The sequence below is a fragment of the Metopolophium dirhodum genome, chromosome 7 (assembly GCF_019925205.1).
Source record: "Metopolophium dirhodum isolate CAU chromosome 7, ASM1992520v1, whole genome shotgun sequence".
Classification (NCBI taxonomy): Eukaryota; Metazoa; Arthropoda; class Insecta; order Hemiptera; family Aphididae; genus Metopolophium; species Metopolophium dirhodum.
The window spans coordinates 11,962,186-11,988,384 of record NC_083566.1 but is presented as its reverse complement, the minus strand read 5'-3'; the positions used below and the strand labels follow the sequence as shown (position 1 = coordinate 11,988,384).

General features: G+C 27.6%; 6 protein-coding genes across 8 annotated transcripts; 2 read left to right on the top strand and 4 right to left on the bottom strand.

Moving 5' to 3' along the window:
* Positions 1 to 2,470: 2,470 nt before the first annotated feature.
* LOC132948311 (UDP-N-acetylhexosamine pyrophosphorylase) lies at positions 2,471 to 4,960 on the bottom strand. Its single transcript, XM_061018730.1, has one exon. It carries the CDS (start codon positions 4,528 to 4,530, stop codon positions 3,058 to 3,060), a length of 1,473 nt encoding a protein of 490 aa, XP_060874713.1. The 5' UTR covers positions 4,531 to 4,960; the 3' UTR covers positions 2,471 to 3,057.
* A 155-nt stretch (positions 4,961 to 5,115) lies between these two features.
* On the top strand, positions 5,116 to 10,900 carry LOC132948313 (transcription initiation factor TFIID subunit 7-like). The gene is made up of 9 exons (XM_061018731.1): positions 5,116 to 5,394; positions 6,455 to 6,577; positions 6,742 to 6,822; positions 8,402 to 8,608; positions 8,673 to 8,817; positions 8,949 to 9,076; positions 10,004 to 10,262; positions 10,336 to 10,505; positions 10,628 to 10,900. The coding sequence occupies exons 1-9, from the start codon at positions 5,332 to 5,334 to the stop codon at positions 10,655 to 10,657; spliced, it is 1,206 nt and encodes a 401-aa protein (XP_060874714.1). The 5' UTR covers positions 5,116 to 5,331; the 3' UTR covers positions 10,658 to 10,900.
* A 2,051-nt stretch (positions 10,901 to 12,951) lies between these two features.
* LOC132948315 (mitochondrial import inner membrane translocase subunit Tim9-like) lies at positions 12,952 to 13,759 on the bottom strand. The gene is made up of 3 exons (XM_061018736.1): positions 13,517 to 13,759; positions 13,351 to 13,446; positions 12,952 to 13,278 (listed from the first exon to the last, which is right to left on the bottom strand). The coding sequence occupies exons 1-3, from the start codon at positions 13,541 to 13,543 to the stop codon at positions 13,072 to 13,074; spliced, it is 330 nt and encodes a 109-aa protein (XP_060874719.1). The 5' UTR covers positions 13,544 to 13,759; the 3' UTR covers positions 12,952 to 13,071.
* Positions 13,760 to 13,799: 40 nt separating this feature from the next.
* On the top strand, positions 13,800 to 17,984 carry LOC132948314 (arfaptin-2). Of its 3 annotated transcripts, none has more exons than XM_061018735.1 (7): positions 13,800 to 13,934; positions 15,107 to 15,314; positions 15,376 to 15,543; positions 15,609 to 15,718; positions 16,077 to 16,288; positions 17,169 to 17,343; positions 17,499 to 17,984. In XM_061018735.1, the coding sequence occupies exons 2-7, from the start codon at positions 15,149 to 15,151 to the stop codon at positions 17,655 to 17,657; spliced, it is 990 nt and encodes a 329-aa protein (XP_060874718.1). In that variant the 5' UTR covers positions 13,800 to 13,934; positions 15,107 to 15,148; the 3' UTR covers positions 17,658 to 17,984. The 3 variants fall into 3 exon arrangements, with proteins under 3 accessions (XP_060874718.1, XP_060874716.1, XP_060874715.1); XM_061018733.1 differs by having other exon boundaries at positions 13,911 to 14,059; XM_061018732.1 differs by having other exon boundaries at positions 13,911 to 14,063.
* Positions 17,985 to 21,925: 3,941 nt separating this feature from the next.
* LOC132948398 (52 kDa repressor of the inhibitor of the protein kinase-like) lies at positions 21,926 to 23,248 on the bottom strand. Its single transcript, XM_061018834.1, has 2 exons — positions 22,051 to 23,248; positions 21,926 to 21,984 (listed from the first exon to the last, which is right to left on the bottom strand). The coding sequence occupies exons 1-2, from the start codon at positions 23,246 to 23,248 to the stop codon at positions 21,926 to 21,928; spliced, it is 1,257 nt and encodes a 418-aa protein (XP_060874817.1).
* A 724-nt stretch (positions 23,249 to 23,972) lies between these two features.
* LOC132948397 (52 kDa repressor of the inhibitor of the protein kinase-like) lies at positions 23,973 to 25,175 on the bottom strand. The gene has a single exon (XM_061018833.1). The coding sequence runs from the start codon at positions 25,173 to 25,175 to the stop codon at positions 23,973 to 23,975; it is 1,203 nt and encodes a 400-aa protein (XP_060874816.1).
* Between the last annotated feature and the right edge of the window lie 1,024 nt (positions 25,176 to 26,199).

The following is a 26,199-nucleotide window of genomic DNA, read 5'->3' as shown; positions in this document are numbered from 1 at the left end:
TTTAGTATTTAGTTATCACTCTACTCAGTTGTGCAATTAAATGTACAATATTAATATTGAAGGAATAATATAATAAGGAAGAAGACAATCATGACTTATATTAAGTTAGGTTTAGTATATTGATTAAGGTTATTATTCAAATAAAAAAAGGTGAGTAAGTGGATGCCGCTCTGCTGTACAATAGGTTACAAGTGGGACACTGTATAATGGATGGTATTAAATTTGAATTCAATGATATGATATCATTGTATACAAAAAATTATTTTAAGTGGTGACGGTTTGTCATTGTGGATATTTTATATAACATTAATATTGTAATTACAGTAGAATCTGCTTGTTACGATGCCGTTTATAACAATATTCTGTATACAACGATTCCCAGCCATGTACTTAGTTGGTTTTAAATCTCACGTGCAGTATATTTTCGTCATCCGGATATAACGAAGTTCGGATTTAACAATCTGATTCCCTAGGTCTTTGAAGATCGTTATAAGCGGAATCTACTGCACTTATTATTAATATGGTAGCCGCCAGCTGGTAAGTTGAATTAATATTATAAAATTACAACAAAATAACTAAAATCGTTATTCTTGGTTATTTAATGTGATTTCCTCTAAATTTGAACAAAAAATAACTAGGGCTTTATAATGTGTCTTATATAGCTCTCTAAGAAAAACCATAAACAAAAACTATTTTTATATTTTTGAAAATGTTGGTTACAAAATAACCTATTTACGTGGAACCTTGTTGTAAGTTTCCAATCCTTAGCTATAAAAGTTGAACATTTTATACATTTTTAACTAAAAAATCATTTTTAAATTTGATAAATGTTATTAAAAATCGATCTTTAAATGCTTTTAAACAAAATTAAAACCGGATTTTTAATATTTTTCAAATGTCATTGTAACTATATATTAAGAGCCTTGTAATTTTCAAGCTTTTTTTACCAAACAAATAACATTTTATTGACATTTGTAGAAAACAAAATTGGAAACTCAAAATGTCCAAAAACTGTTCAAAACGAATCAATGTTTTGAAAATTGTATCGTGTATAGAAAATTCTAATACAAACAACCAGTAAAAATTACATTTATCTACGGTCATTTGTTTTAAAATTACACATTTGTTTTAGAGATTTTGCGTAAAAATTCACGTTTTTCCTTAATTTTTCAAGTCGCTTTTGAAAACTACTGGGAAATTTTTACTTTTGACCTCCCAAAGTACCAACTAGATTCACTTTCCTATCAGAAAAAAAACTGTTGAAGAAAATCTAAGCATTTTTACTGCCCTAAAAGCGATGACAGACACAAAAAAAAAACACATTGTAAAATCAAATTATATGTAATAAATACCAAAATTATAGTAAATTAAAATTTTTTTAACAAGCAATCATTGTATTTCAACTATTACAATATTTTTAGACTTATCTGCAGTATTAAATGAAGGATGACTTTTATTATGAAGACATTGGAGGAAAGATCATTCATAAAGAAAATAGATAGATTAAATGTGTTCTATAGCATGAGAGTGAAAGACAATATTAGTGAGCTGGTATTGAAAGTCACATGATGACCCACCAAAGTTAGGTAGGGTACAGTATGAGCTGTTATTGAGCCCCAATTTGTAGGAGTGGTATGGTAACATAACATTTTAGAATAAATGTTAAGATACCTAATGCAATAATATAGAAAGTAATTTAGATGTAAGACAAGTCTTATACCAAGTTTATATTATAATATTGTGTAATACATTTTACATAATTTTATAATATAAGCTTGGTATAAGACTTGTTTTACATCTAAATTACTTTCTATATTATTGCATTAGGTATCTTAACATTTATTCTAAAATGTTATGTTACCATACCACTCCTACAAATTGGGGCTCAATAACAGCTCATACTGTACCCTACCTAACTTTGGTGGGTCATCATATGACTTTCAATACCAGCTCACTAATATTGTCTTTCACTCTCATGCTATAGAACACATTTAATCTATCTATTTTCTTTATGAATGATCTTTCCTCCAATGTCTTCATAATAAAAGTCATCCTTCATTTAATACTGCAGATAAGTCTAAAAATATTGTAATAGTTGAAATACAATGATTGCTTGTTAAAAAAATTTTAATTTACTATAATTTTGGTATTTATTACATATAATTTTATACAGTATTACCTAATAAAATTTATTGAAACCTTTCAACTTCAATATTTTTTTGAGCATAATAATTTCAACATTTTACAAAAATAGAAGTTGTTATACCTCTAGTTTGATGAGAGCTGGTTTTAATTTCTGATCGCTCTACAATCAATATGGATGAATACTACAAGTATTTAATCAACATTTTCTATAATATACCACAACTGTACCTGGTAGTTTATTGGTTATGAAAGTAGTCAAATTAAAAAAAAACAAGTATTATTTATTTCAGAAATAACCTTATTGCATTTTCCGCTAAGGTTACATGATATTTTTATTATTTAAGAATAAAAAAATTGTATACACTAATAAACTGTAATCTTTTAAAAAGTAACAATAATATAGACTTTACAAATAAATCATTAACACAGTACAAAAATATTTTAATAAGTAATTTAAAATTGTAAGTACAATATTATTAGTACTAACAAATAACTAATATATGTATAATTGTTTTTATATTTAAATGAAAACTAAAATTTATAAAAATATATTATAGAATTTTAAAAATAATTAGAAAAATTTGTTTACATAAATTTATTAATTTAACTGTACAAATAGTTATACAATTTAAGTATTAATAGGGTATTTGAAATTTATCGCAATATACTGATAATTATTAATAATAATATGAAAAATCTATAACTTAAAAAAAAAAAAATTACAAACATTAGGCCATTGTTGTGTAATAACTAGTAACATTATTGAAAAGAAAATTTGAGTTAGTATAAACTTAGAAAACTGATACCTACTTGTTAAAATCAATCATAAAATATATTTAACCAGAAACCTACTTAGGGCCACGAATTAAGATATACCTTAATTCGTGCTTAAGGCATGAATAAAACAAACATTTAATTTACATTAGAACTAATATTTTTAGATATTTCTTCAGCAGATTTTAATTCTAGTAAAGAATTGAAAATTCTACCATCAACCAAGTGCTTGAGATCTTCACCAGCATAAGATAATAGAGGTGAAATCTCACATTCAATGTTGTCTGTTATAAATTGTCCTCCAGATTTTTCAACAAATTTTCTATGAAGTGAAAAGACATCTAAGCGTGCGGTTTTAGGGTTATCTTTGCCATTAGGCACATCTGCATTCTTCAAAGCGCTAAATTCTTCATCTCTTTCTACTTCCCAAACAGCAAGACGATTACAAAATTCAAATACATCAAATATAAATTTCTCCATTTTGATACCATTTACTTCTTCTGGTTTGCATACGATGCCATCATCATTCACAAAAGATATTTTTTTTTTAGCCACATGCAATTTTAATTTATTATTATATTTATGTGCAACACTATTTAAAAAATCAATTGTAAAAAAATGGTTGCAAATATTACCAGCACTAAAGGTTAAACGACCATCAGGATTTCTTTTTTCTGCTGTATTTTCAGTGATTTCACTATATTCAACAACTTGAAATTTTCCATCAACTTCACATACAACACCTAGTGGCTCAGAAGGATATGCTTTTTCAACAACTTTTGCCCCACATTCAGCATTCTTTGTTATGCAGTACCCAATAAATATTGGATCTGCTACTTTAACTAATATATTATCTACACTATGAGCATGGAGGTATTGAACACCTAGCCTTTTAATCTCATCCAATATATTACGATCACGTAAAGCTTTATATATACCACCATTACCATCTGGAGATTTAGATATTTTATTTATACCTTCCATAATGATTTTCCCATCAAATGTAAATGCTGGCAACATATATTGTTCAAAAAATATAATTTTTTTTTCATCTAGGCCAAAATAATTATTTTCCTTGAAGTATTTACGAGTAGGTTCCATAGTATGTTCACTAGTCATTATAAACCAAGGTAAACCTTTACTGCTTCCAAAATCTTTATTTGCTAGCCTAATCAGGCAGCGAATACGTTCCCCTTGTATACGGTATAGTGATTTATGAGAAGGTAAACCGATGTCATACATACCTTTAGGGTAGTTAACTCCAAGCCTTGTACCTTGCCCTCCAGCCATTAACAAGACTCCGACTTTACCTTGAGATATCTGCTCAAGTCCAATTTGCTCATATTTAATCAAAAGTTCTTTTGGGCTACGGTTTACAGCACCGTATAGTTCAGCGGGTATAGGATTCATTCTATTATCCAATTTTTGATGATTGGCATTCATAGTTTCTACCGTTTTTTTAAACATTCCAACAACTTCAGGAATATTTAGTTCACGAATATCTTCCAACAGAAATTCTTTATCTTTTTCGGTGAGTCTGTTCCAAAATTTAATAATATGTTCTTGATCATATTTTTTAAGCAATGCAGTTATTGAATCAAAGTCAGACATTATTAACAATAATTGAAACTGTAGTATAAAAAAAGGACCTATATAATGTAGAAAACTTAAGAAAATGTACAAATAATGTACTGTGTCTAACAACTAAAAACAAACTATAGAAGCTATATACAAAGCAACTACCGGAGTGCTAAGCGCCAACTGCCAAGTGTACAGAGGCGAGTGGCCACTGCAGCTGGGTAGCTGAGTAGCCTGCAGCATTGTGGGACACGTTGAGCTCAAATCTTCCACTTTTCACTTTCTATAATAATGTTATGGCGGTTAACTATAACTGATAAAAACTTAATCAAAGAGACTAGATCATATCGTTTGATTGTTCAAATCTTAGATCATATACTTTTGACGTATATGATCTAAGATTTAAATTATAGGCTTAGATCTTAATATAATACTTTAAAGGTATTGTATAGTCACGACTAATAATTAAGATATTATTATTATCCGCGGACTAATATCATAATATAACAAATAGCTAATTTCTTAGTCCGCAAATTATATATTATCTTAATTTGTGATACTATAGTATAACGTTTGTGGCAAGGTGTATCACAGAATAGATTAAATTATTAATCTATTCTGTGATAATACGATCTTTTTTTATTTAATATTTTCAGTTTTCCTCACTTTATCCCACAAATTTTTATGGTTCATGCTAATACAATTAATTTTAAAATCAATGCTAATGCATTAATTAACGGTATAGAAAGTTAAGACATATTGTTATTAGACTTTACCAGCTATTAGCAACTTGTTTTAACATTGTGAGTTCGTGCGTTAGTGAAGCCTCCAAAGATGGAACAAAAGTCAGATCAGACTATTGAGTTAGAAACCGAAGTTATTTTAAGAGTTCCATCGGTAATACTTATTCGAAATTGTATCTATTGATTGAATCCCGGAAAGAAAAATCCCTATACTACAATATTACTCACAACCACATGCAAATGGTTGAACAAATATTTTTTAAACGTTAATTAGTATCTATAATTATTTACCACATTATTAATATTTAATAGAATATTATATCTGGTGAGTGTATATTAACATATAAAAAAAATTAAAACATTCTTGTTGACCAATTAAATAAGTCGATCACTCGAAATATTTTTATATACTGTTTTTACTGTAAGTAGGTGCCTGGTGTCTACATTCAATAAATTATTGTTTGATAATTATTATTATTATTATTTATATTTTGTATGATATTTTTGTGTAATATATTTTTAACTGTATTATTTGATGTATCAATCATTCAAAATATTTTTATATGCTATATTTGTGATGGTGAGACGTGAGTAGGTAGGTACATTATCCATTCATAATAATTTAAATTTTAAACTACAATATTATAATTTGCAAATTGTTGTAGTTAAGTTGAATTGCACATAATATATTATCGTAATTTATTATAATTTAAATTTTAAACTACAATATTATAATTTGCAAATTGTTGTAGTTAAGTTGAATTACACATAATATATTATCGTAATTTAAAACAAAATATTATTTATATTATTATTAATATTCTATTATTACTATATATAATTTTTTTGAATGATATCATAATATAGTATAATATAATATAATATAATATACGTATTTGTAATTAAATATTAATAATGTGGTAATTGTAGATACTAAATAACGTTTAAAAATATTAGTTCAATCATTTGCATGTGGTTGCAAGTAATATTGTAGTCTGGGGATTTTTATTCCGATTACCCTATTAATTATATTCATGTTTATCAATATCAGTCAGTCATTATTTGAAATAAATAAGTTAAGTGATTAAAAAAAATGTTCCTTTACATAGTATTATTAATTAAATAATACTTTTAGTCTATGCTAGATTACAATTTAACATTTTGTTCTAAAAGTTATGATGATAATACATTTTTATTCACATTTTGTGTTGTAGGAAGCTGCTGCTGCGTTAAGAGAGTTAATAAAAAAAGATGCCAAAGAACAACTAAGTATAAAATTAGAGAATGATATTCGCAAAGGTGAAGTAATCATCGGCAATCATCGTCTATTTGCAAAGGTTTATTTATTTACTTAATATAATAATTAATATATGAAAACATTTATTTTATTACCTATTATATATGTTCATTGGCCAAGCCAAGTGGTTCAATCCATTTATCACATATATTTTACATATTAGAAACCATTTATTGTGTTGTATAATTTTTTTTGCCTGTGTAGGTTGTTGATTTGCCAACTATCATTGAAGGACAAAAAACAATTGATAACAAGACTGTGTATAAAACTGCAGATATATGTCAGGTAAAAATAATAATATACCTTCTAAATTATACGTAACACAAAACTTGTAAGTACATTTATACTTTGGGGATGGAAGATGTAGTTGTGTGTCTATGTGTTCCGCTTAATTTTTTTAATATATCTCCAAGAACTTACTGGAATGTTTTATTCAGAACAGTTGAAATGTTATATATTGATATATCATCATGTTAATGACCGATCGGTCAACATATCCTAATTTAAAAATTAAAAAACATTTTTATATAAATGTTGTTATAGTCAAATAATCTATATACTAATATATAAAGCTGTAGAGTTTGTTTGTTTGAACGCGCTAATCTCAGGAACTACTGGTTCGAATTGAAAAATTATTTTTTGTTGGATAGTCAATTCATCGAGGAAGGCTCTAGGCTATATAATATCACGCTACGACCAATTAATAGAAGTGCTCAAACAGGGATTTTGAGATTTACGATGGAAATATTTTTTTATAAATGGTTGCTATTGGTATTGGTTATAGAATAAATAGTATTTATTTATTATTGGTTGCTATTGGTAAATCGGGCAGATCAGGTATAAGCATGCATCAAATCAAATTTTCGTACATTGCCTACCAGGGTGGCTGAGTTGCACCTACTGCACCTAATTCAGAATGTCCCCAGTGCCATCATTATATATTTTATTATTTTTTCCTTATTTCCTCAAAAATATGTTATAATTTTTCTTTTATTTTATTTTGGCCTGGGTAGTCTAATAGTACTCAGTTTGTGCTGTGCAATTTTTGCTTCATCAGCTGCATTTTCTACTTTTGTAATTAATGTCCAAATTGTTAGTTGTTTGTGATTAACTTAAACCATTTTTTTTGTGTTAGTCTGTGTATATGTATGTATAATATATAATATATATAATTATTAGCTTTCAACAAAAAGTAAATATAACTCAACAATTGTTGCTTATAATTTATAATTATATTATATTAGGTATATTATTATTAGTTTAAGTTTATTAAGATATATATTTTGATTTGGGTATTTTGACTTAGATTTCTTAATAACACTTCTCAGTAATCAGTTTACAGCATAGGTACTCTAAATTCAACAATTATGATATTGACAAATTATGCTTTGGAATTTATTTTTTTATTAGTAATATGTACTTTGTGATTGTGATAAACGATGTTGATTTTATATGTAATTCATTCTTATATTGCACGTCTTTTTAATAGTTTCCCCACAAATGATTATTAGAAATGTTGTTATCCATCAGTTTCATTGGATACATTTTAATTTATTGGATTAATTTAGCGACTCCCTATTCTCTAATCAATGTTATGAACAAGTTTGAAAGACTAAACTTAGAAAGAAGTTGTAATAAGTTATTTTTCTTAGTATTTATACATTATTATAATCACTCGGCTATAATCATGTTAAATACAAATTTTAAGTTTAGGTAATATATCTATAGTTAAAAAATTTGGGTTATTGTAATTTAAAATGTGGTATTTAGTACTCTGTTTAAGACTTATGTTATTTGCCTATTACCTAGAAATTATTTTATGATACATTTTCTTTATGTTTATCTAATATGATTATTTTCTTAGATGATTATATGCAAAGAAAATGAAGAATTTTTACTGTCTGATGAAGATGAGAAAACAAAAGTTTTTAAAAAAAAAGAACCTAATAAAGTTGATAAAAAATATTTGTGGCCACATGGTGTAACACCACCATTAAAAAATGTACGAAAACGAAGATTTCGTAAAACTCTTAGAAAAAAATACGTTGAAGCTCCAGAAATTGAAAAAGAGGTTTTGCTAAATTAATTTTTATTAAAAAGTTGTTTTATATATTGTCTAATTTGTATTGTCTTAGGTGAAATATCTTTTAAAAAGTGATAGTGAAGCCCTTAGTGTAAAATGGGAAGTAGTATCTGAAACAGAGGTTCAAAACAATAGAAAAATAAAAGAAGAACCTTTTATGCAAGGTGAAATGCATAATGATCTAAAGCAAGATATTGGTATTGTTCATAGTTTTTATAATTTTTAATTTACATTTTTACTCGTTGAATACAATATTCTCAAAGTACTCAATTTATTTACTTTATTTGTTATCTTCATGTTACTGTTTATTTATATTTTTTTCTATTAGCTGAAAGAGATATTTTTGGTGAAGCTCTAAGTGATTCAGATGAAGAAGCCGGTAACATAAATATAATGGATATGGATGAAGATATGAGTAATGACGATAGTCGTTTCTCTGATACTAATTCATTAATGGTAAATTTTAATTAAATTATCAATAACACTGGTCATTGGGGAAGTTTTTCTACTGTACAGTATGTCCCAAAAGTTCCGTATCACCTTTAGTATCTCCATGGAAAATCAATATATTTAAATACAGTTTTTTTACTGTAATAAGTATAAAAATTCTGATTGAATAGTATAATATTTGATTTTTTTTTCAAAAATTCAAAAATTATAAAAAAGTTTTTTAAATTTCCAAGATAGCCATTTTGTTGATCGTAATTTTAAAACAGTTAAAAAAAAAAGAAATATTAAAATATAATGTAAATTGCCTAAGTTGGAGCTAATTATTATTTTGAATTTCTAAGAATTGTTTGTGGTATAATTATTTTAAAATTAGTCTAATATCTTTTAAAAATTGCATTGTGTATAGAAAATAACAATATAAGTATTAAATGGTAAACAGTTTAAATTCTCTATGATTAATAATTTTTGGATTACTACTTGATAACTAAAACAATTGGTAGGATCAAATGTTATTTTTCATTTAATATCCAAATTGCTATTAAGTATTTTCAACATTTTTTAACTGCTGTAAGAACAATTTTTGAGGGACTTTGTATTAAACGTTTTGACCAAGCTTATAATTTTTATCAGCATACATTGTAAATATAACAGAAAATAAAACAATTTAAAATATCTATAAATAACACAAAAAGTAGCAGAATATTTTAAAAACTACACAATTTCTAGAAAGTTTTATTATAACTATTTGGTAAACTACTGGTGATTTTTATTCTAAACCCTTATCAACTAGATCCAATTATATATCGAAAACCACTCACAAAGTTAATGACTACCATTTTTATTGTTCAAAAAGAGTTAACACATAAAAAGTTAAACACATTATTACCAATTTATTATCGTTTGGCTTAATCTAAAATATAATTCCTATTTTAGGAAGAAAAACCTTCGATTTCTGGATCCCAAAAGCTTGTTACAGAGTTTACTAAAGAAATGTTTATTTCTGATGATAATTCCCATCACGGAATAAAAAAAGAAGATGGAATAGATTCCACATTTGATGAAAGTATGGGTTATAGAGATGATATAGGTGAGGATCTTAAGTCTGAATTAGAACTTAGCGATGAAAGTAAACTTGGTGAGACACCTATTTTATCAACATTGGTTCCATTAGAAGCTGGAAATGTGTCTGCTGGTAAGTTATTAAAATAATTAACAAATCCCAGATTTATATATATATTATAATTATCAAACTAAATTTGTTTTAGATGACATAAAACATAAAATTGATCAGTTACAACAAGAAATTGAAGAACTTAAAGAACGTAAAAGACAACAAGATTTGGAAATTGCAAATATTGAAAATATAAATTTAAGAGAACGTTTTATAAGTATATCTAATAATTTACTTACTGAGCAACTAGAAAAAGAACAACAGGTATACTATATATTTTTTTTCTCAGAATATTAGTTTGATTATAATAGTTTATTTAAAGTTTAATATTTTAATGTTTATGAACTTACTAATCTATTATACATGTTTTGAATAATTTGTTATAGATTCAAGAACTTCAATCATTTCTTCTTTAATTTCGATTGATGATTTTGTAAGATAATTTTAATTTTGGGCAATAATTTTACTATTGTAATATTTTTTATTTTTAGATGGGTCTTTCATGTTATAATTTATTTATAAATAACCATTTTTAAATCTTGATAAAATCTGTTCATATTCTTATTTGTCAATGTATATAAATAAACAATTGTATATAATTAATATTGATATTTTGTTCACCCTGAATAAATTAAAATTTTTAAATAAACACTCAGAAATTTAATTTTTTTTTATACTTATATAAATGTTATCAATAATTAAATTATGTATGAGTTGAAATTTACTAATGGCATAGAGGTTGAAGAAATGACCAATAAAAAAATTAATTTCTTTTGTAGTATCACAGCAGAGGTTTTAGGGGGGGGGGGGGCTAAAACAGGCAATATAAGTACTTACTATGGATATATTATTATGTATGTAATTTAAAACCTGTAGGGCTGCTTTATTTTACATGTTGGGTTCCTTTAAGTTTAAATTTGAGTGTAAATATGTCCACTGGCCTCTGTTTGTTTAACACATATTATAATTCAAAAAATAAATTACTCATGCCTGTATACATGCTCAATTTATGTGTCACATAAAATTACTTTGCATACGGATATCAAACATTTAAAAATTATAAAATAAATGACTATTTTTCTATTTGTAAGCATAGGCGGAGCCAGAAGTATTGTTTAACGTACGCAGAATCTAAATCAGCCCACCACAATTAGGGAAGGTGTTGGGGGGGGGGGGGTTAGTCCCTAAAATTCCTATTTTTGGATATTTTATAGGTCATCGTAATTAGTTGCCATTGGTTTTTTTTTGTTATTTATAAATTGTAAGCTTATTATTTTATTATTAGCTTATTTATTATTCCAGCTTTTAAATCAAAATTTCAAATTTTAATTAATTTTAAATATGCCAAATGTTAGCGCAGTTGAATTCCACTAGCGTTTGGCAATATTTTTGTTATAGAATAAAATCAGTTAGTTCTAAAAAAATAAAATGAAATAGAAGAAATGGAAAATACATAGAAATGATATTTATTATTTGGAATTATATTATATAGAAAAAATGCGGTTAGGAACTGTCTTTGTTTGGAAAATGAATACATGGAAAATACATTGTTAAGAACAAATAATATAATGATTAGAATTTATAAATTATAATGATCATTAGACTTCAGCCAAATTAACCGTTCATAGATTTTACTTTTCTTAATTAAATTAAAGCAGCCTTCAGGGCGATTAGGGTGTACAGCACTGCACGCCCTGTGGCACCGCCTATGCTTAAAAGTGGTGAATATTATATACATATAAAATAAGATTTGTATTTTATATTATATACATATAATATATGATTTGTATTTTACAACTAGGTTATTCTAAATATTATATATTAATTATTAACATCAATGTAAACTGTATGAATTATGGTATATACATAATTCCCATAGTCCATACCCTTATTACTTTTAAAATAAAAATGAAGTTTGATAGGTGCTTCTAAGGTTAATAATTTTGTATATGTAGATATATTTTTACAATATTGTCACAATGAAGTAACTAATAAGATAAATGGCCTGGGGCGGACTGGCTACTTTTAGTCCAAGGTGCAAAATGATTTAGATGCCTGTACATTTTTTTTAAACTCACTAAAATTAGGAAAGATTTAAATTTAAGAAGGGGCCCGAAAATGGTGATCAGGGCCTGAATTATAAATACGAATGTGGGCCGGGGTGCTACTTAGTTTATAGCACACTAGGCCAGTCTGCCCCTGTTAATGGCTAATGTGGGTTATATGATTTTGAACCATTTGAATAAATTTCGATATTACAGGTACTTATCAAATGTAAAAAAAAATTTGTGATGATTATGCACTCTCCCCAAAAAATCAAACCCTAGAACCGCCACTGTAGTATCAAGCATTTTAAGGGCCAGTTGTACAGTCTACAGTTACACTTAAGATTACACTTTATCAGCTGATAACAGATTTTATAATTCGGCCAACTAAACTTCGGTAAACTTTAATCGCAGATGGTACAACTGGCCCTAGAGTTATAACACATTTTATTTATTTTGTTAATTTAATCACAAGTTATATTATTTTTAATTGTCACATAAAATTGACTCAAATCTACTAGAAAACATTGTGACACACCTTATACTATTATATCACTATTGTTACATTTGATTTGTAATTTGTATATTATAGACATAGGTATACATTTTTTTAATCTTAGTCAAGATAAGGTTGTTTAATATTGTTGCATATTTAGTAAAAGCAGTGTTGGTAGAACAGTGATTTTTATTTTTTTATAGTTCAATTAATTATCACAATATTATATTTACAAGTACTAAATTGTTTAATTTTAAACCTACATAATGTTACTTTTTCAATCTAATTTTTATTCCGTTGATTCTTGTTTAGTTATTTCTTTATTTTCGGTATCTAAAATATTTGAGTCTACAACAGCAGCTTCCTGTTCGGCTTGTTTTTGAGAAGAATCTTCAATAAATTTTTGCATTGATTGTTGCTGATGCTCAATAAATGCTTGCATACATTTTTGATCAACAAACTTAGATTTCTGGACACAATGACTTGCGCACAATGCCTACAAATATTTAAATAATCTTAAATTATAGAAATTAATAACAACAACAATTATCAATTATATTATACTAACCTCTTCACCTGTCAACCTGCTTTGTGATAATGTATAGACACATTGCGAAAAACAATCATCTGTTATTTTGTTATAGTTTTGTAAAAATTCTTTAATCTGAAAATAAAAATAAGTAGGTATTACACAAAGACATTTAAAGAATCAGTCACAGAAATTAATTACGTACATTTTTCAACTGCACTTCTTCGTCCATTTTAAATGACCGATATATATATTAATTTTACAAGTTAATTTATTGTTTCCCTTTTACTATTTTAAGTCCAAAACATATTAGTCTATTTCTTTAAGTTAATAATCGGAACCGGACGTATAAATAAAAAGTATTAACTACGATCGAAACGAAAGAATTGCCGCTTGCGCCTTTTAAGTTGCAGAATTGAAAATTTAAAAGATCACTTATCAATTATTATTTCTTTGATAATTATCAATTTCTTGGTTTTCGTTAGTAACTTTCAGTTATTTGTTATCAACACTCTCAATTAAATCGATATTAGTTTGTTCCTAACATCACAACTGTCAATTTGGAAAATCTGGATGGAAAATTGATTATTTTTACAATTCTAGTTTTCCATTACCATAAATTGGTAAGTAACCTTAGTTCTTGACTATACTATTATAAAATCTAATACTGGAGATGAACCATTAATAATCATTAAAAAAAAATGAATAGCGTGAATAGTATTCCTACCTGTACGATTCACTTCATTTTGTAGGTAATTTTGTTTGTTTATTTTCTATTAAAAAAAATATACATAAAGTTTAGTGTTTCTATCTTTAATTGTGATGTAAACACAGTTTACCTGTGTCTCGTTCTCTTAAGATTTAGTATTATCAGTTAGTACTTGGTAGTTACCACTTAATATTTAAGGTTTGATGATGTATAAATGGTTATTAAAATTTAAAAACATTTTAAATGTTAAGTGGATTGAGTATTTCATTATATAAATCAACAAACAAATTGCATGGTTAATATTGTTAGAAATAATTAACTTTCAATATATATTTTAACTTAAGAGTTTAGATTTCTGAAAAATATTACTTACACAATATAATAACAAAACATTTTATTCAAAAATCAGTTAAATTTATTGTTTTAAGTTTTTGAATTCTATAATTATAATTAATTTATGCTGTTATTTATTTAAGACATATTTATTTTGAATGGGTTAGTATTTTTTATACCCAATTAAACTTGTAATGTCAGTTTTCTGATGTACATTTTAGTTTTTAATTTGTGTATTTTATTTATAGACTTGGTTTACAGAAGACATGTGTATACTGTATACTCATACTCTTTCATATTCATGTACAATTTACTTTAAACTAGAATTAACCATTTAGACAGTGCAATATTTAAACCAGATTTAAATATATAACCCATTTTATATTTTAAATCGCGATTTAGTACTACAATTGAATAGTAAAGGTTAACTAACTACATTCCACAAATTTATCATGTATTAAACACACCATATCTATAGGTAGTATCTATCATATAATTTTAGTATGTAGTTCTACAAAATATTATTATTATCTAAGTACATACTAAATAATTGAGTCATCATATAAACTGCGATATACTAAATTGTGTGTTATATTATAATATTTTAGTTTAATAGATTATTGTTAATAGTTATCACATCATTATAGCCCATGAATTTATTGTCTCAATATTCATCTTTATTAAATTAAAATAATATTTGTCTATCATAGAGTTTTTTCTATGGTTATTACTTATTATTATTATTATTTTTAGGTAATTGTGATAAATTATCGATAAAACAATTTAGTAATTAAAATGTCACGAATTACTATCTCTGGTGATCCTACAGTACATGAATATATAAACAGGAATGCAGAAACGGATAATATGCATCCTGCAATATTAAGATCAGAAATTGAAGCAAGACCTCTGAGACCCAGAACATATGTTCCTAATTCGTTGCCTCTTACCAATACCGCTGGTAAGTTTCACATTCGTTTACAATTAAAGATGTTTTTGTTAATTTATGATTTTTTTTTAAGCTCCTCGAGGTTATACACCAAGCCCTACCCAAAATGGTGAAATTCCACATCAAAAATTTCCTTCATCTAAAATTGATGTTATTAAAAATTGGAGTGTATCAACATATAAATGTACTAAACAATTAATCAATGAAAAACTGGGAAAATCATCTAAAACAGTTGATATAGGTATTATTGTAAACTATTGGTACTTTAAATGTTAAAGTTAGAAATATTTAATTAAATAATTTTAGAATTGGAGACTGAAATTGAGCAATTGAGAGAAACACAAAAAAAATATGGAAATATTTTGAAATTAGCTAAAAGCATGGCGACACAATTTCAATGTTTTATTTTAACCCAAGTAAGAATTAGATAAAAATTGTATTACCTAATATAACCGCCTAACCAATATATTAACAAAATATCAGAAAACCAAGCAAATAATTAAAAATAAGGAATAGGTACTATAATTAAGAAAATATTACTTATAGTTATAATGGTGTATTGTTTATTAAAACCATTTCAACTTGTTTCTACAACTTAACATTTTGACATTTTGGGGTGGGCCATGTCATAGTTTTGGGATGGGCCATGTCATAGTTTTGGGATAAAACTAAAACTAATAAACTTAAAATTTTAAAATCATAACATTTTTAATTCCTAAATTATTTTTCTTACTATGTGAATGTTTTGATAAATTTATTTTTATTTTTATAAAGCAATCACTTGGGGAAGCATTTGCTGAATTGGGCCAAAAATCACCAGAATTACAACAAGAATTTGTGCAGAATTCAGAAACTCAGAAATGTTTATCAAAAAATGGAGAAAGTCTTTTGAATGCGCTCAATTTTTTTGTTTCATCAGTCAACACTTTGTGTAATAAAACTATTGAAGATACATTAATTACCATAAAACAGTATGAATGTGCAAGGTAAATAAAAATTGTACTAGTTTTTAATCGCTCTGCTTGGCACTTAAACATATTTTTATCTCCCTGCCACTACTATATTATTTTCTTGTTTCTCATATAATACTCATCAAAAACTAATATATACTTACCACAAAATAATAACGTACCTGGGCAGCAAACCAAAACAGGTTTGCTGCACGCAGGTTGGGCTTATGACTATAACTATATGTTTATAACTATGACTATGTTGCGGGTGGGGAACTGATCGCCGCCTGCGCGACGAGATACGTTCTTATTCCACGGCGAGTATAGTTATTTGACGGTTCTTGGTGCATACATACTATTACTATAGAGCAGTGTTTCTCAATATTTTTAAGACCGCGACCCAAATTTATCCCTGAAAATCCATCACAACCCACGTAGTTTATTTACAAGATTAAAAATTAGTTCAAAAAACAAAATTTGATTACTATTATTATAACTTATTACTTAATTGATTTATAAATTATAATGAATACATTTAGAACCTATATAATTTTAAAAACTTCTCGCAACCCACCAATAATTAACTCGCAGCTCACAGTTTGTGAAACACTGCAATAGAGTATAGGCACTATTGGTATTTATATAATATATAAGGTGGTTATATTACAGAAGAAATTAAAAATTAGGTGTTTAATTTATTGGTTTTATTACATATTTGACTATAGAACCTGCAAAATATCATATTAGTTTTTAATGATATTATACAATGTATGCGATGGGTGATATTAAATGCGGGATAATAACAGGTGGCAAGGTGATACAATTATTTTCATGTACCGGAAAATAACAAACCAGTAATATATATTATTCTGATTATTTTCACATTTAAAAATCCAAAATATTAATTGTTTTTCAGAATTGAATATGATGCTTATCGTTCAGATCTTGAAATGTTAGCACAAATGCCAAGAACAGATTCTAATACAGTTCGTGTTGGTGATGCTCAGCAAAATTATCAACAGCATAAAGAAGAATTTGAAAAATTACGTTCAGATGTGATTGTTAAGTTGAAATTTCTTGATGAAAATAGAGTAAGCATATTAACTTAAATAATACTAGTTAGTATTATATATTAATAATAGTTCCATATTATAATATAAATCATAATTATGAAAACATGAAGTGCACATTTTCACTTTTCTGCTTTTTAAAAATTAATATATTTAACATTAATCTACTGTTTTAGGTGAAAGTAATGCATAAACAACTTTTGATGTTTCATAACGCAACATTGGCATATTTTTCAAATAATCATCAAGCACTCGAAACCACCTTAAAGCAATTCAATGTGAAACCTAAATCACCTACTGCTTCTTCAGTAGCTGCATCGTGGTTAGAAAAATAATTTAACTAAAAAGGTGGTTCACAAATTTCTTTGTGTTACTTTAAAATTATAAATTCAATTTAAATTTATTTATTTTACACTGTGATGATCTAATTTATTAACATTCTTTATTTTATTGTTTTTGCTTGACAAAGTAAATTTACACTATGTGTACCTACTATCTACTATTATCTGAATCGAGTATATAGTTATTACTTTTTTGTATTCACTGTTTTGTTTTGTTTGCTTAGTATTTTGGCTAATTTATTTTTAGCTTTAAAAATAAGTATGTGTTTATTAAATATCATTAAATTATCAATTTCCAGTCTTTTTGTTGACTGCAAGTTATTTACAGATTTTGTTTTTATACTTACAAATAACAAATTTATTTATGCATGACACTTGCAGCGTGAAACATTACAATCAAGTATTTTAAATTTCACAACATTAATAGACCAATGGATGTATAAAATAAAATAAAACAAAATTAACACACTAAAAGTTAATAGGATAGGATAGTGTTCTTCTTTTGTTATCATAATAGAGTCGTACTTTGAGTTCCTCTGTCCTCACTTACACATTATGTTTCTGATATGCATAAGTTACTAATAATATATATGATATATATACATATATATATTTATCATTTGCTAAAAATCAATCAATGGCAGTTTGTATTACATTTTAGATTCTGATCAGAGCGATAAATGTATTGATTTTACAATGATGTGTGTTTTTTTTATTTATTTTTTTTTGTGTCTCATCAAACTACTTTGATTTTCTTCAACAGTATTTTGTTCTATGGGAAAGTGATACTAGTTTTTACATTCGGGAGGTCAAATTTTAAAACTCGATAATTTTCAAAAGCGCCGGGGAAAACAACATACTTAACAATTAAGGAAAACCTGGAATTTTTACGCAAAATCGGTTTTTGACAAAATTGATTTTGGTTTTTGGTGTAACTTTAAAACAAATGAATCTATATACATGAATTTTCACTGGTTTTTTATATTCGCATTTTCTATACACGATAAAATTTTCTAAATATTTTGATTTGTTTTGAAGATGTTTAGGGACATTTTAGATTCTGAGCGAAGCAATGAATGTATTGATTTTACAATGTGTTTTTTTTTAAAAAATTTTTTTTTTATATCTGTTATCACCTTTAATTAGGACAGTAAGAGTTCTTGGATTTTCTTCAACAGTAACTTTTCTGATAGGAAAACGCGATTCAAACACGACGTGAAACACAAAAGAAAAATTAAGGAAAAACGGGAATTTTTACGCAATATCTGTTTTCGAGAAAATCGATTTTGGTTTTTGGTGCAACTCTAAAACAAATAACCGTAGGTACATGAAATGTTGACTGATTGTTTATATTAGGATTTTCTATACACCATAACATTTTCCAAATATTTTGACTCTTTTTGAGCTGTTTACAGACATTGTCAGTTTTCAATTTTTTTAGTTTTTTTTTTCTATGAACATCAATAAAATTTTATTTGTTGTGTAAAAAAGCGTGACAATTTAATGCAAGGCTCCTGATATAATGTTACAATAGCAGTTGAAAAATATTAAAAATACATAGGCACAATTTTTTTTTATAAGCATTTAAAGTTCAAATTTTAAATTTAATAATTATTTTGTAGTTAAAAATTTATAAAATATTCAACTTTTATAGCTAAGGATTGAAAATGTAAAACAAGGTTCCTCGTGAATACCACTTGTTACCTTCTGTACAGCAGAGCGACACCCACTTGCCCACCTTTTTTTATTATTTTAAAGGTATGGTTTTTAACTAGCATAATTATAATTGCAAGTAAGACAATTTTACTATACAGTTATTTGACCCTAGAGAGGCCAGAATAACAACATGAATGAAGGACTAGCAAGGAAATAATTAGAGGTGTTATATATGTGTAGGATATTATATTTGTAAAAAGTTTATCGTGCGCTCCCGTGAAGGATGTACTGTACCATCTCTGCAAAGGTCGTCCAGAGATAGGTACTGTATCGGACAAGCCGCAAACGGAGAGCTTTTGATGAGATAAGCGACTCGAACGAGAGAAAAAAAATGTAAGAGGCTAATAAGTAATACTACCTAAGCTACAAAGTGCAAATTGCAAGGCTGGGCATTAACGATTTATAAAGTTAAGTTAAAACGTTAATTTTATTTCAACTTTTTAACTTAACTAGTTACTTTTGGCTTTTCATTAACTTAACTGTTAACTTACTAAATTTCTTTCCTAATTAACGTGGAATTAACGAGTTAATTTTTCATTTTAAGAAGTAAGCTAAGTTAATTTATTTTGTTTTGAATTTTATTATATTTCACTATTTCAGTCTATTTCGTTTTCATGTCAAAAAAATGTATCGTAAATTGTTTAAAGTTAAAAATTAAAATCATTCGAATCTAACTTATATGGAAATACTGTATGAAGTATAAACAAATTAACTTTTCTTTAACTTAATAAAAAGTTAACAAAAAGTGTGTATTAACTTTTAACTTTTAGTTATTGGTGCATATTAACTTAACTTAACTGAGTTAAAAAAAATCATTAACTTGCCCAGCCTTGGCAAATTGAGCCTATTATTTTGGCAAGAGAAGACGGGACACCGGACACATTGACAGACACTTAACCGGAATTGATGATGAATGAGTGGTGTTAAGCCGTGATCCGCGGTCCATCAAGTTGGCCCGTGAATACAAAGGGACAACAAAAGCAACAAACGAACTGGTTAAGTTTAAGTACCTATGAATTGTAAGCTTAAGGGGGCTGGAGCGTAATCCATTCTAACGAGTAAAAACTAGGCATTTTATATTTTAAGTTATATGGGTGTTGTGAATGTGTTGAAAGTAAATGAAAATTAGTGTGTGTTATTCGTAGTACCGATCACGTTGTATAGGGGCATCATAGCGATTAGCGACCGAATACGTAAGTCTGTAATTTTACCTACACGCATGCACATGTCACCACAAATTACTTTATAAAAGTACAAAACATTTTTTTCAAAAAATACTTTCATTCACTTCAATTCCTATGCTCAGTAGTAATGTAGGATGTTCCGATTTAAATGTTGGTGAGTTATGTCTCGACCGAAAATTAATTACGCTCCAGCCCGATTAAGGCAAACATTTAGGTCAAAGGCTTTAAAATTGATATTAAAATGGAATGTAATAAGTAATAACGTAAGGGTATCTGACATATCTTAAAATATTTGTAAAAGTTACTATAATAAACGAAGGTTGTTGGAGTGTGAAATGACGATGTATAGTGATAGTCAGTGCCACACTGCCACCAGCATTCGATTCCATGTAAGATGATAAATAAAGTTACTAATACTATAGTATTTACCTAGTAAGTGTCCTAGCAGGTACTATATAGGTAGGTGCCTACCAATTTATTTGGATAAATTGTTATATGAAACCATACAAAATAATACTAATTTATTGGTAGGTAACAACTTTGTACCTGACTATCTAAAATAGACGTCAATCATCGTCCAGATATATTATAATCTAAGCACTATTAGGTCTAGGTACTACCCAGGCGCTGATCTAGAAATTAAAAATGGCAGGGACTAGACGAAAAAATTTACTTCAAGCACATAAAATTATAGGCTTTGAGTTTAAGTTTTTGTAATGAATATAATATTCATCGTACATGCATATTATAAAATAATAATAATAATGAAATATTGAAACAATTATTTATTTATGCAAACGGGCTTGCGTTCAAATAAAAAGAGTACATAATACATAATATAATAATACATTACATCATATTACAATATAACCATATGACAATTTTAATATCAAACAACAAGTATATATTATATTATATGGTAAACGAAATTACATATCAAGGAAAGAGGGGTCCTTATTTGCTAGTTTCATTTTTAACGATTAATTGGCTCATTACACATATTATAATCTGTTGAGCAGAGAGGAATATGAAGGTTCTGGATCCACGCTTGTAGCATGATAATTGTATGGAAAACACCGATCACTTTATTTTTATACCATGATTTCCTATAGCTGAATTATATAAATTGCATTATCGAAAAAATTTAGTTTCAACATATCTATAATGACGATTAGTTAAAATATAACATTGTCTTTATGACCTCCATTATCGAGATACGCTTATATATTATACCTATACGTACCTATACGCAGGGGCGCACCCAGAATTTTTTTTTGGGGGGGGCTGAATTCAAATAATTTTAATATTAATAGGTAGTATTTATTTTGAAATATGTACAGAAATCTTGTTTACAATATTTTACTAACTAATTTTGTTTTTTTGTTCCGGTTTTAAGTCGTGCCGTAGCGGTGATGTTATACCTGTAAAACATGAATATTATTTATTAAATTATGAATAATATAGTGATTATTTTTTATAAATCTAACCTTTTAAATTATAAATTTGAGACGCCTGGTTCTTTTTTTCCCCAATACTGAGAGTACTTCTGAAGTTTGAACGTCGATTTCTCTGTGAATATGAAGCATAGCTAATAAATTTTTGATACCATAAATCAAATTCGGCTACTGCAGCGTTAACACCATTTTCTGGTATATCATTTTTATAAAATTCTAAAAGTTTTAAATACTGTGATTTTTCTGTTTGATTAGGGGAATTTCCAGTTGGTAAAAGACACTTAAAACTTTTAATAATACATTTATGCTTTAAAAATCGGTCGGATATATTGTTTATAAAAGAATCTAGCCATGGAATAAAAATGGCACGTCTATAATATTCTTCTTCATTTTCTGCTGGTACATTGCATCGTTTGGTTTGATTTTTTGTTAATCTGGGCATAGTAATTGTTAGTTCTAAAGCATTAGCAATTTCATTTGCTTCGTCGAAAATAATTTTAAATTCATTTTCAACATTAGTTCGTATCTCGCGAAGAACGAATACTACACCGTCTACGTTATTCAAAGCCTCTGAAATATCTAAATCACTCGTTTGAAGAATTTTACTGATTGGTAAAGTATAACTTAAGAGTTTTTCTGCACACAATAGTGAAATAATAAAACTTGATTGTCGAATCCCACTTAACAGTAAGAACGCATTAGACGATGAGTCTTTACAACTCCATAACTGTATTTCTTCTAAAGCTGCAACTACAGGCAACAACATTTGTTTCATTATAATAACCGAATCATGACGTTCAACCCATCTGGTGGGACAAAGTTGCTTTAATTTCGTTTTATTTGAATTATGAGTTGATGTTTCGATATTATTTTGAAGGACATTTTGCCGTTTCGGGGTATTAAATAATGTATATATTTTTTGGAGAATGCCAAAAGCATTTCTAATTGGAACTACTTCAGCTGAATTTGATAAAGCTAAGTTTAAACTATGCGAAACGCAATGTACGTATATTGCAGTTGGGTATTTATTTGAAATAAACGCCTGCACGCCTTTAAATTGGCCGCTCATAGAAGAAGCACCATCATAGCCTTGTCCACGTAAAAAGTTTAAATCAATCCCAACATTGTTTAATGTTTCTAAAAGAACATCTGCCAAGTTTTGACCTGTTGTAGATTGAACAGGAACAAATTTCAAAAATTGTTCAACAATTTTGTACTCATTATTGCTCATTCCTACACAGTACACAGTTTCAACTAACGACGTCGCGACGATAATAATAGACAACAGAGGTCTCTCCCGGGGCCCAGAATGACAGGTATAAATATAATATAATATTATGTTATACCTAATATTTCAATTTCGATAGTTGATAATTTTTTTTTGTAATAATTTAAAGTAAAATGTCAATTGTCAATAAACCTAATAAAATTATCAAAATGTTTGGGGCTAGCCATTTGGGGGTGCTAAAGCCCGTTAGCCACCCCCTTGGGTGCGCCCTTGCCTATACGTAGCACCGTATTTTAGGTGTGTTCATTTTTTCAGTATTATATAATTACGTAGCCAAGAGTGAAATATTTTTGAGTATCTAATGTCTAAGTGGGAGACTACATAGCCCCCATAGCCCCCCTTGTATCCACGCCTGGTAGGCACCTACTCAGGGCCTGATTTACCGCTCTATGGGCCCCGTACAATTTACAATTTTGGGCCCCAAATTGTCCTTCTCTATTTTCTTCAATGCTAAAATAAAATGTAAGCATAATTTATTTTTAAATTAGTGTCGTATGTAATTAGTTGCTTATATATGAGTGGCTATAGGCAACTATAATTGGATCATAGAATAAAATTGTATTGTTAAAAATTTAATTATTTAATATACAACAACACTACACTATTTCAATGCGTCTAATTAATGTTAAATATTTATTCCAGTAAATGTTCAAGTTTTTTTATAAATCTAACCTTTTAAATTATAAATTTGAGACGCCTGGTTCTTTTTTTCCCCAATACTGAGAGTACTTCTGAAGTTTGAACGTCGATTTCTCTGTGAATATGAAGCATAGCTAATAAATTTTTGATACCATAAATCAAATTCGGCTACTGCAGCGTTAACACCATTTTCTGGTATATCATTTTTATAAAATTCTAAAAGTTTTAAATACTGTGATTTTTCTGTTTGATTAGGGGAATTTCCAGTTGGTAAAAGACACTTAAAACTTTTAATAATACATTTATGCTTTAAAAATCGGTCGGATATATTGTTTATAAAAGAATCTAGCCATGGAATAAAAATGGCACGTCTATAATATTCTTCTTCATTTTCTGCTGGTACATTGCATCGTTTGGTTTGATTTTTTGTTAATCTGGGCATAGTAATTGTTAGTTCTAAAGCATTAGCAATTTCATTTGCTTCGTCGAAAATAATTTTAAATTCATTTTCAACATTAGTTCGTATCTCGCGAAGAACGAATACTACACCGTCTACGTTATTCAAAGCCTCTGAAATATCTAAATCACTCGTTTGAAGAATTTTACTGATTGGTAAAGTATAACTTAAGAGTTTTTCTGCACACAATAGTGAAATAATAAAACTTGATTGTCGAATCCCACTTAACAGTAAGAACGCATTAGACGATGAGTCTTTACAACTCCATAACTGTATTTCTTCTAAAGCTGCAACTACAGGCAACAACATTTGTTTCATTATAATAACCGAATCATGACGTTCAACCCATCTGGTGGGACAAAGTTGCTTTAATTTCGTTTTATTTGAATTATGAGTTGATGTTTCGATATTATTTTGAAGGACATTTTGCCGTTTCGGGGTATTAAATAATGTATATATTTTTTGGAGAATGCCAAAAGCATTTCTAATTGGAACTACTTCAGCTGAATTTGATAAAGCTAAGTTTAAACTATGCGAAACGCAATGTACGTATATTGCAGTTGGGTATTTATTTGAAATAAACGCCTGCACGCCTTTAAATTGGCCGCTCATAGAAGAAGCACCATCATAGCCTTGTCCACGTAAAAAGTTTAAATCAATCCCAACATTGTTTAATGTTTCTAAAAGAACATCTGCCAAGTTTTGACCTGTTGTAGATTGAACAGGAACAAATTTCAAAAATTGTTCAACAATTTTGTACTCATTATTGCTCATTCCTACACAGTACACAGTTTCAACTAACGACGTCGCGACGATAATAATAGACAACAGAGGTCTCTCCCGGGGCCCAGAATGACAGGTATAAATATAATATAATATTATGTTATACCTAATATTTCAATTTCGATAGTTGATAATTTTTTTTTGTAATAATTTAAAGTAAAATGTCAATTGTCAATAAACCTAATAAAATTATCAAAATGTTTGGGGCTAGCCATTTGGGGGTGCTAAAGCCCGTTAGCCACCCCCTTGGGTGCGCCCTTGCCTATACGTAGCACCGTATTTTAGGTGTGTTCATTTTTTCAGTATTATATAATTACGTAGCCAAGAGTGAAATATTTTTGAGTATCTAATGTCTAAGTGGGAGACTACATAGCCCCCATAGCCCCCCTTGTATCCACGCCTGGTAGGCACCTACTCAGGGCCTGATTTACCGCTCTATGGGCCCCGTACAATTTACAATTTTGGGCCCCAAATTGTCCTTCTCTATTTTCTTCAATGCTAAAATAAAATGTAAGCATAATTTATTTTTAAATTAGTGTCGTATGTAATTAGTTGCTTATATATGAGTGGCTATAGGCAACTATAATTGGATCATAGAATAAAATTGTATTGTTAAAAATTTAATTATTTAATATACAACAACACTACACTATTTCAATGCGTCTAATTAATGTTAAATATTTATTCCAGTAAATGTTCAAGTTAAAAAGCAATTTTTGATTATTACACTTATATATCAAATTAAATGTTTTTAAGTTTAATGTTTTAAGTCAAATTTGATTTCAGCTAATCAGTTTTCACAAACATTTCGACTGTGCGCTATAGTAGATAAACTAGTTCTAAACCTAAATTTATCCTAACTACCGTGTAGTTTTTTTTGTTTTTTAATGACGTTTAATTCTTTAATTTTCTCTTCATTGAACCACTTAATTATTTATTTTTATATTTTAAATTATTAAAAATAATAAACAAATAACAGTTAATAGATTATACAATAAATACGACTGACGATATA

Coding starts and splice junctions, on each gene's coding strand:
- LOC132948315 (XM_061018736.1), bottom strand. CDS start 13,543: ATGGACGAAGAAGTGCAGTTGAAAAAT. Junction 13,447..13,516: donor AAGAAGTGCAGTTGAAAAAT/GTACGTAATTAA, acceptor TTTTATTTTCAG/ATTAAAGAATTTTTACAAAA. Junction 13,279..13,350: donor GCAGGTTGACAGGTGAAGAG/GTTAGTATAATA, acceptor AAATATTTGTAG/GCATTGTGCGCAAGTCATTG.
- LOC132948397 (XM_061018833.1), bottom strand. CDS start 25,175: ATGAGCAATAATGAGTACAAAATTGTTGAACAATTTTTGAAATTTGTT.
- LOC132948311 (XM_061018730.1), bottom strand. CDS start 4,530: ATGTCTGACTTTGATTCAATAACTGCATTGCTTAAAAAATATGATCAA.
- LOC132948313 (XM_061018731.1), top strand. CDS start 5,332: ATGGAACAAAAGTCAGATCAGACTATTGAGTTAGAAACCGAAGTTATT. Junction 6,823..8,401: donor AAACTGCAGATATATGTCAG/GTAAAAATAATA, acceptor TTATTTTCTTAG/ATGATTATATGCAAAGAAAA. Junction 8,609..8,672: donor CTCCAGAAATTGAAAAAGAG/GTTTTGCTAAAT, acceptor GTATTGTCTTAG/GTGAAATATCTTTTAAAAAG.
- LOC132948314 (XM_061018735.1), top strand. CDS start 15,149: ATGTCACGAATTACTATCTCTGGTGATCCTACAGTACATGAATATATA. Junction 15,719..16,076: donor AATGTTTTATTTTAACCCAA/GTAAGAATTAGA, acceptor ATTTTTATAAAG/CAATCACTTGGGGAAGCATT. Junction 17,344..17,498: donor AATTTCTTGATGAAAATAGA/GTAAGCATATTA, acceptor CTACTGTTTTAG/GTGAAAGTAATGCATAAACA.
- LOC132948398 (XM_061018834.1), bottom strand. CDS start 23,248: ATGAGCAATAATGAGTACAAAATTGTTGAACAATTTTTGAAATTTGTT. Junction 21,985..22,050: donor TCAAATTTATAATTTAAAAG/GTTAGATTTATA, acceptor CATGTTTTACAG/GTATAACATCACCGCTACGG.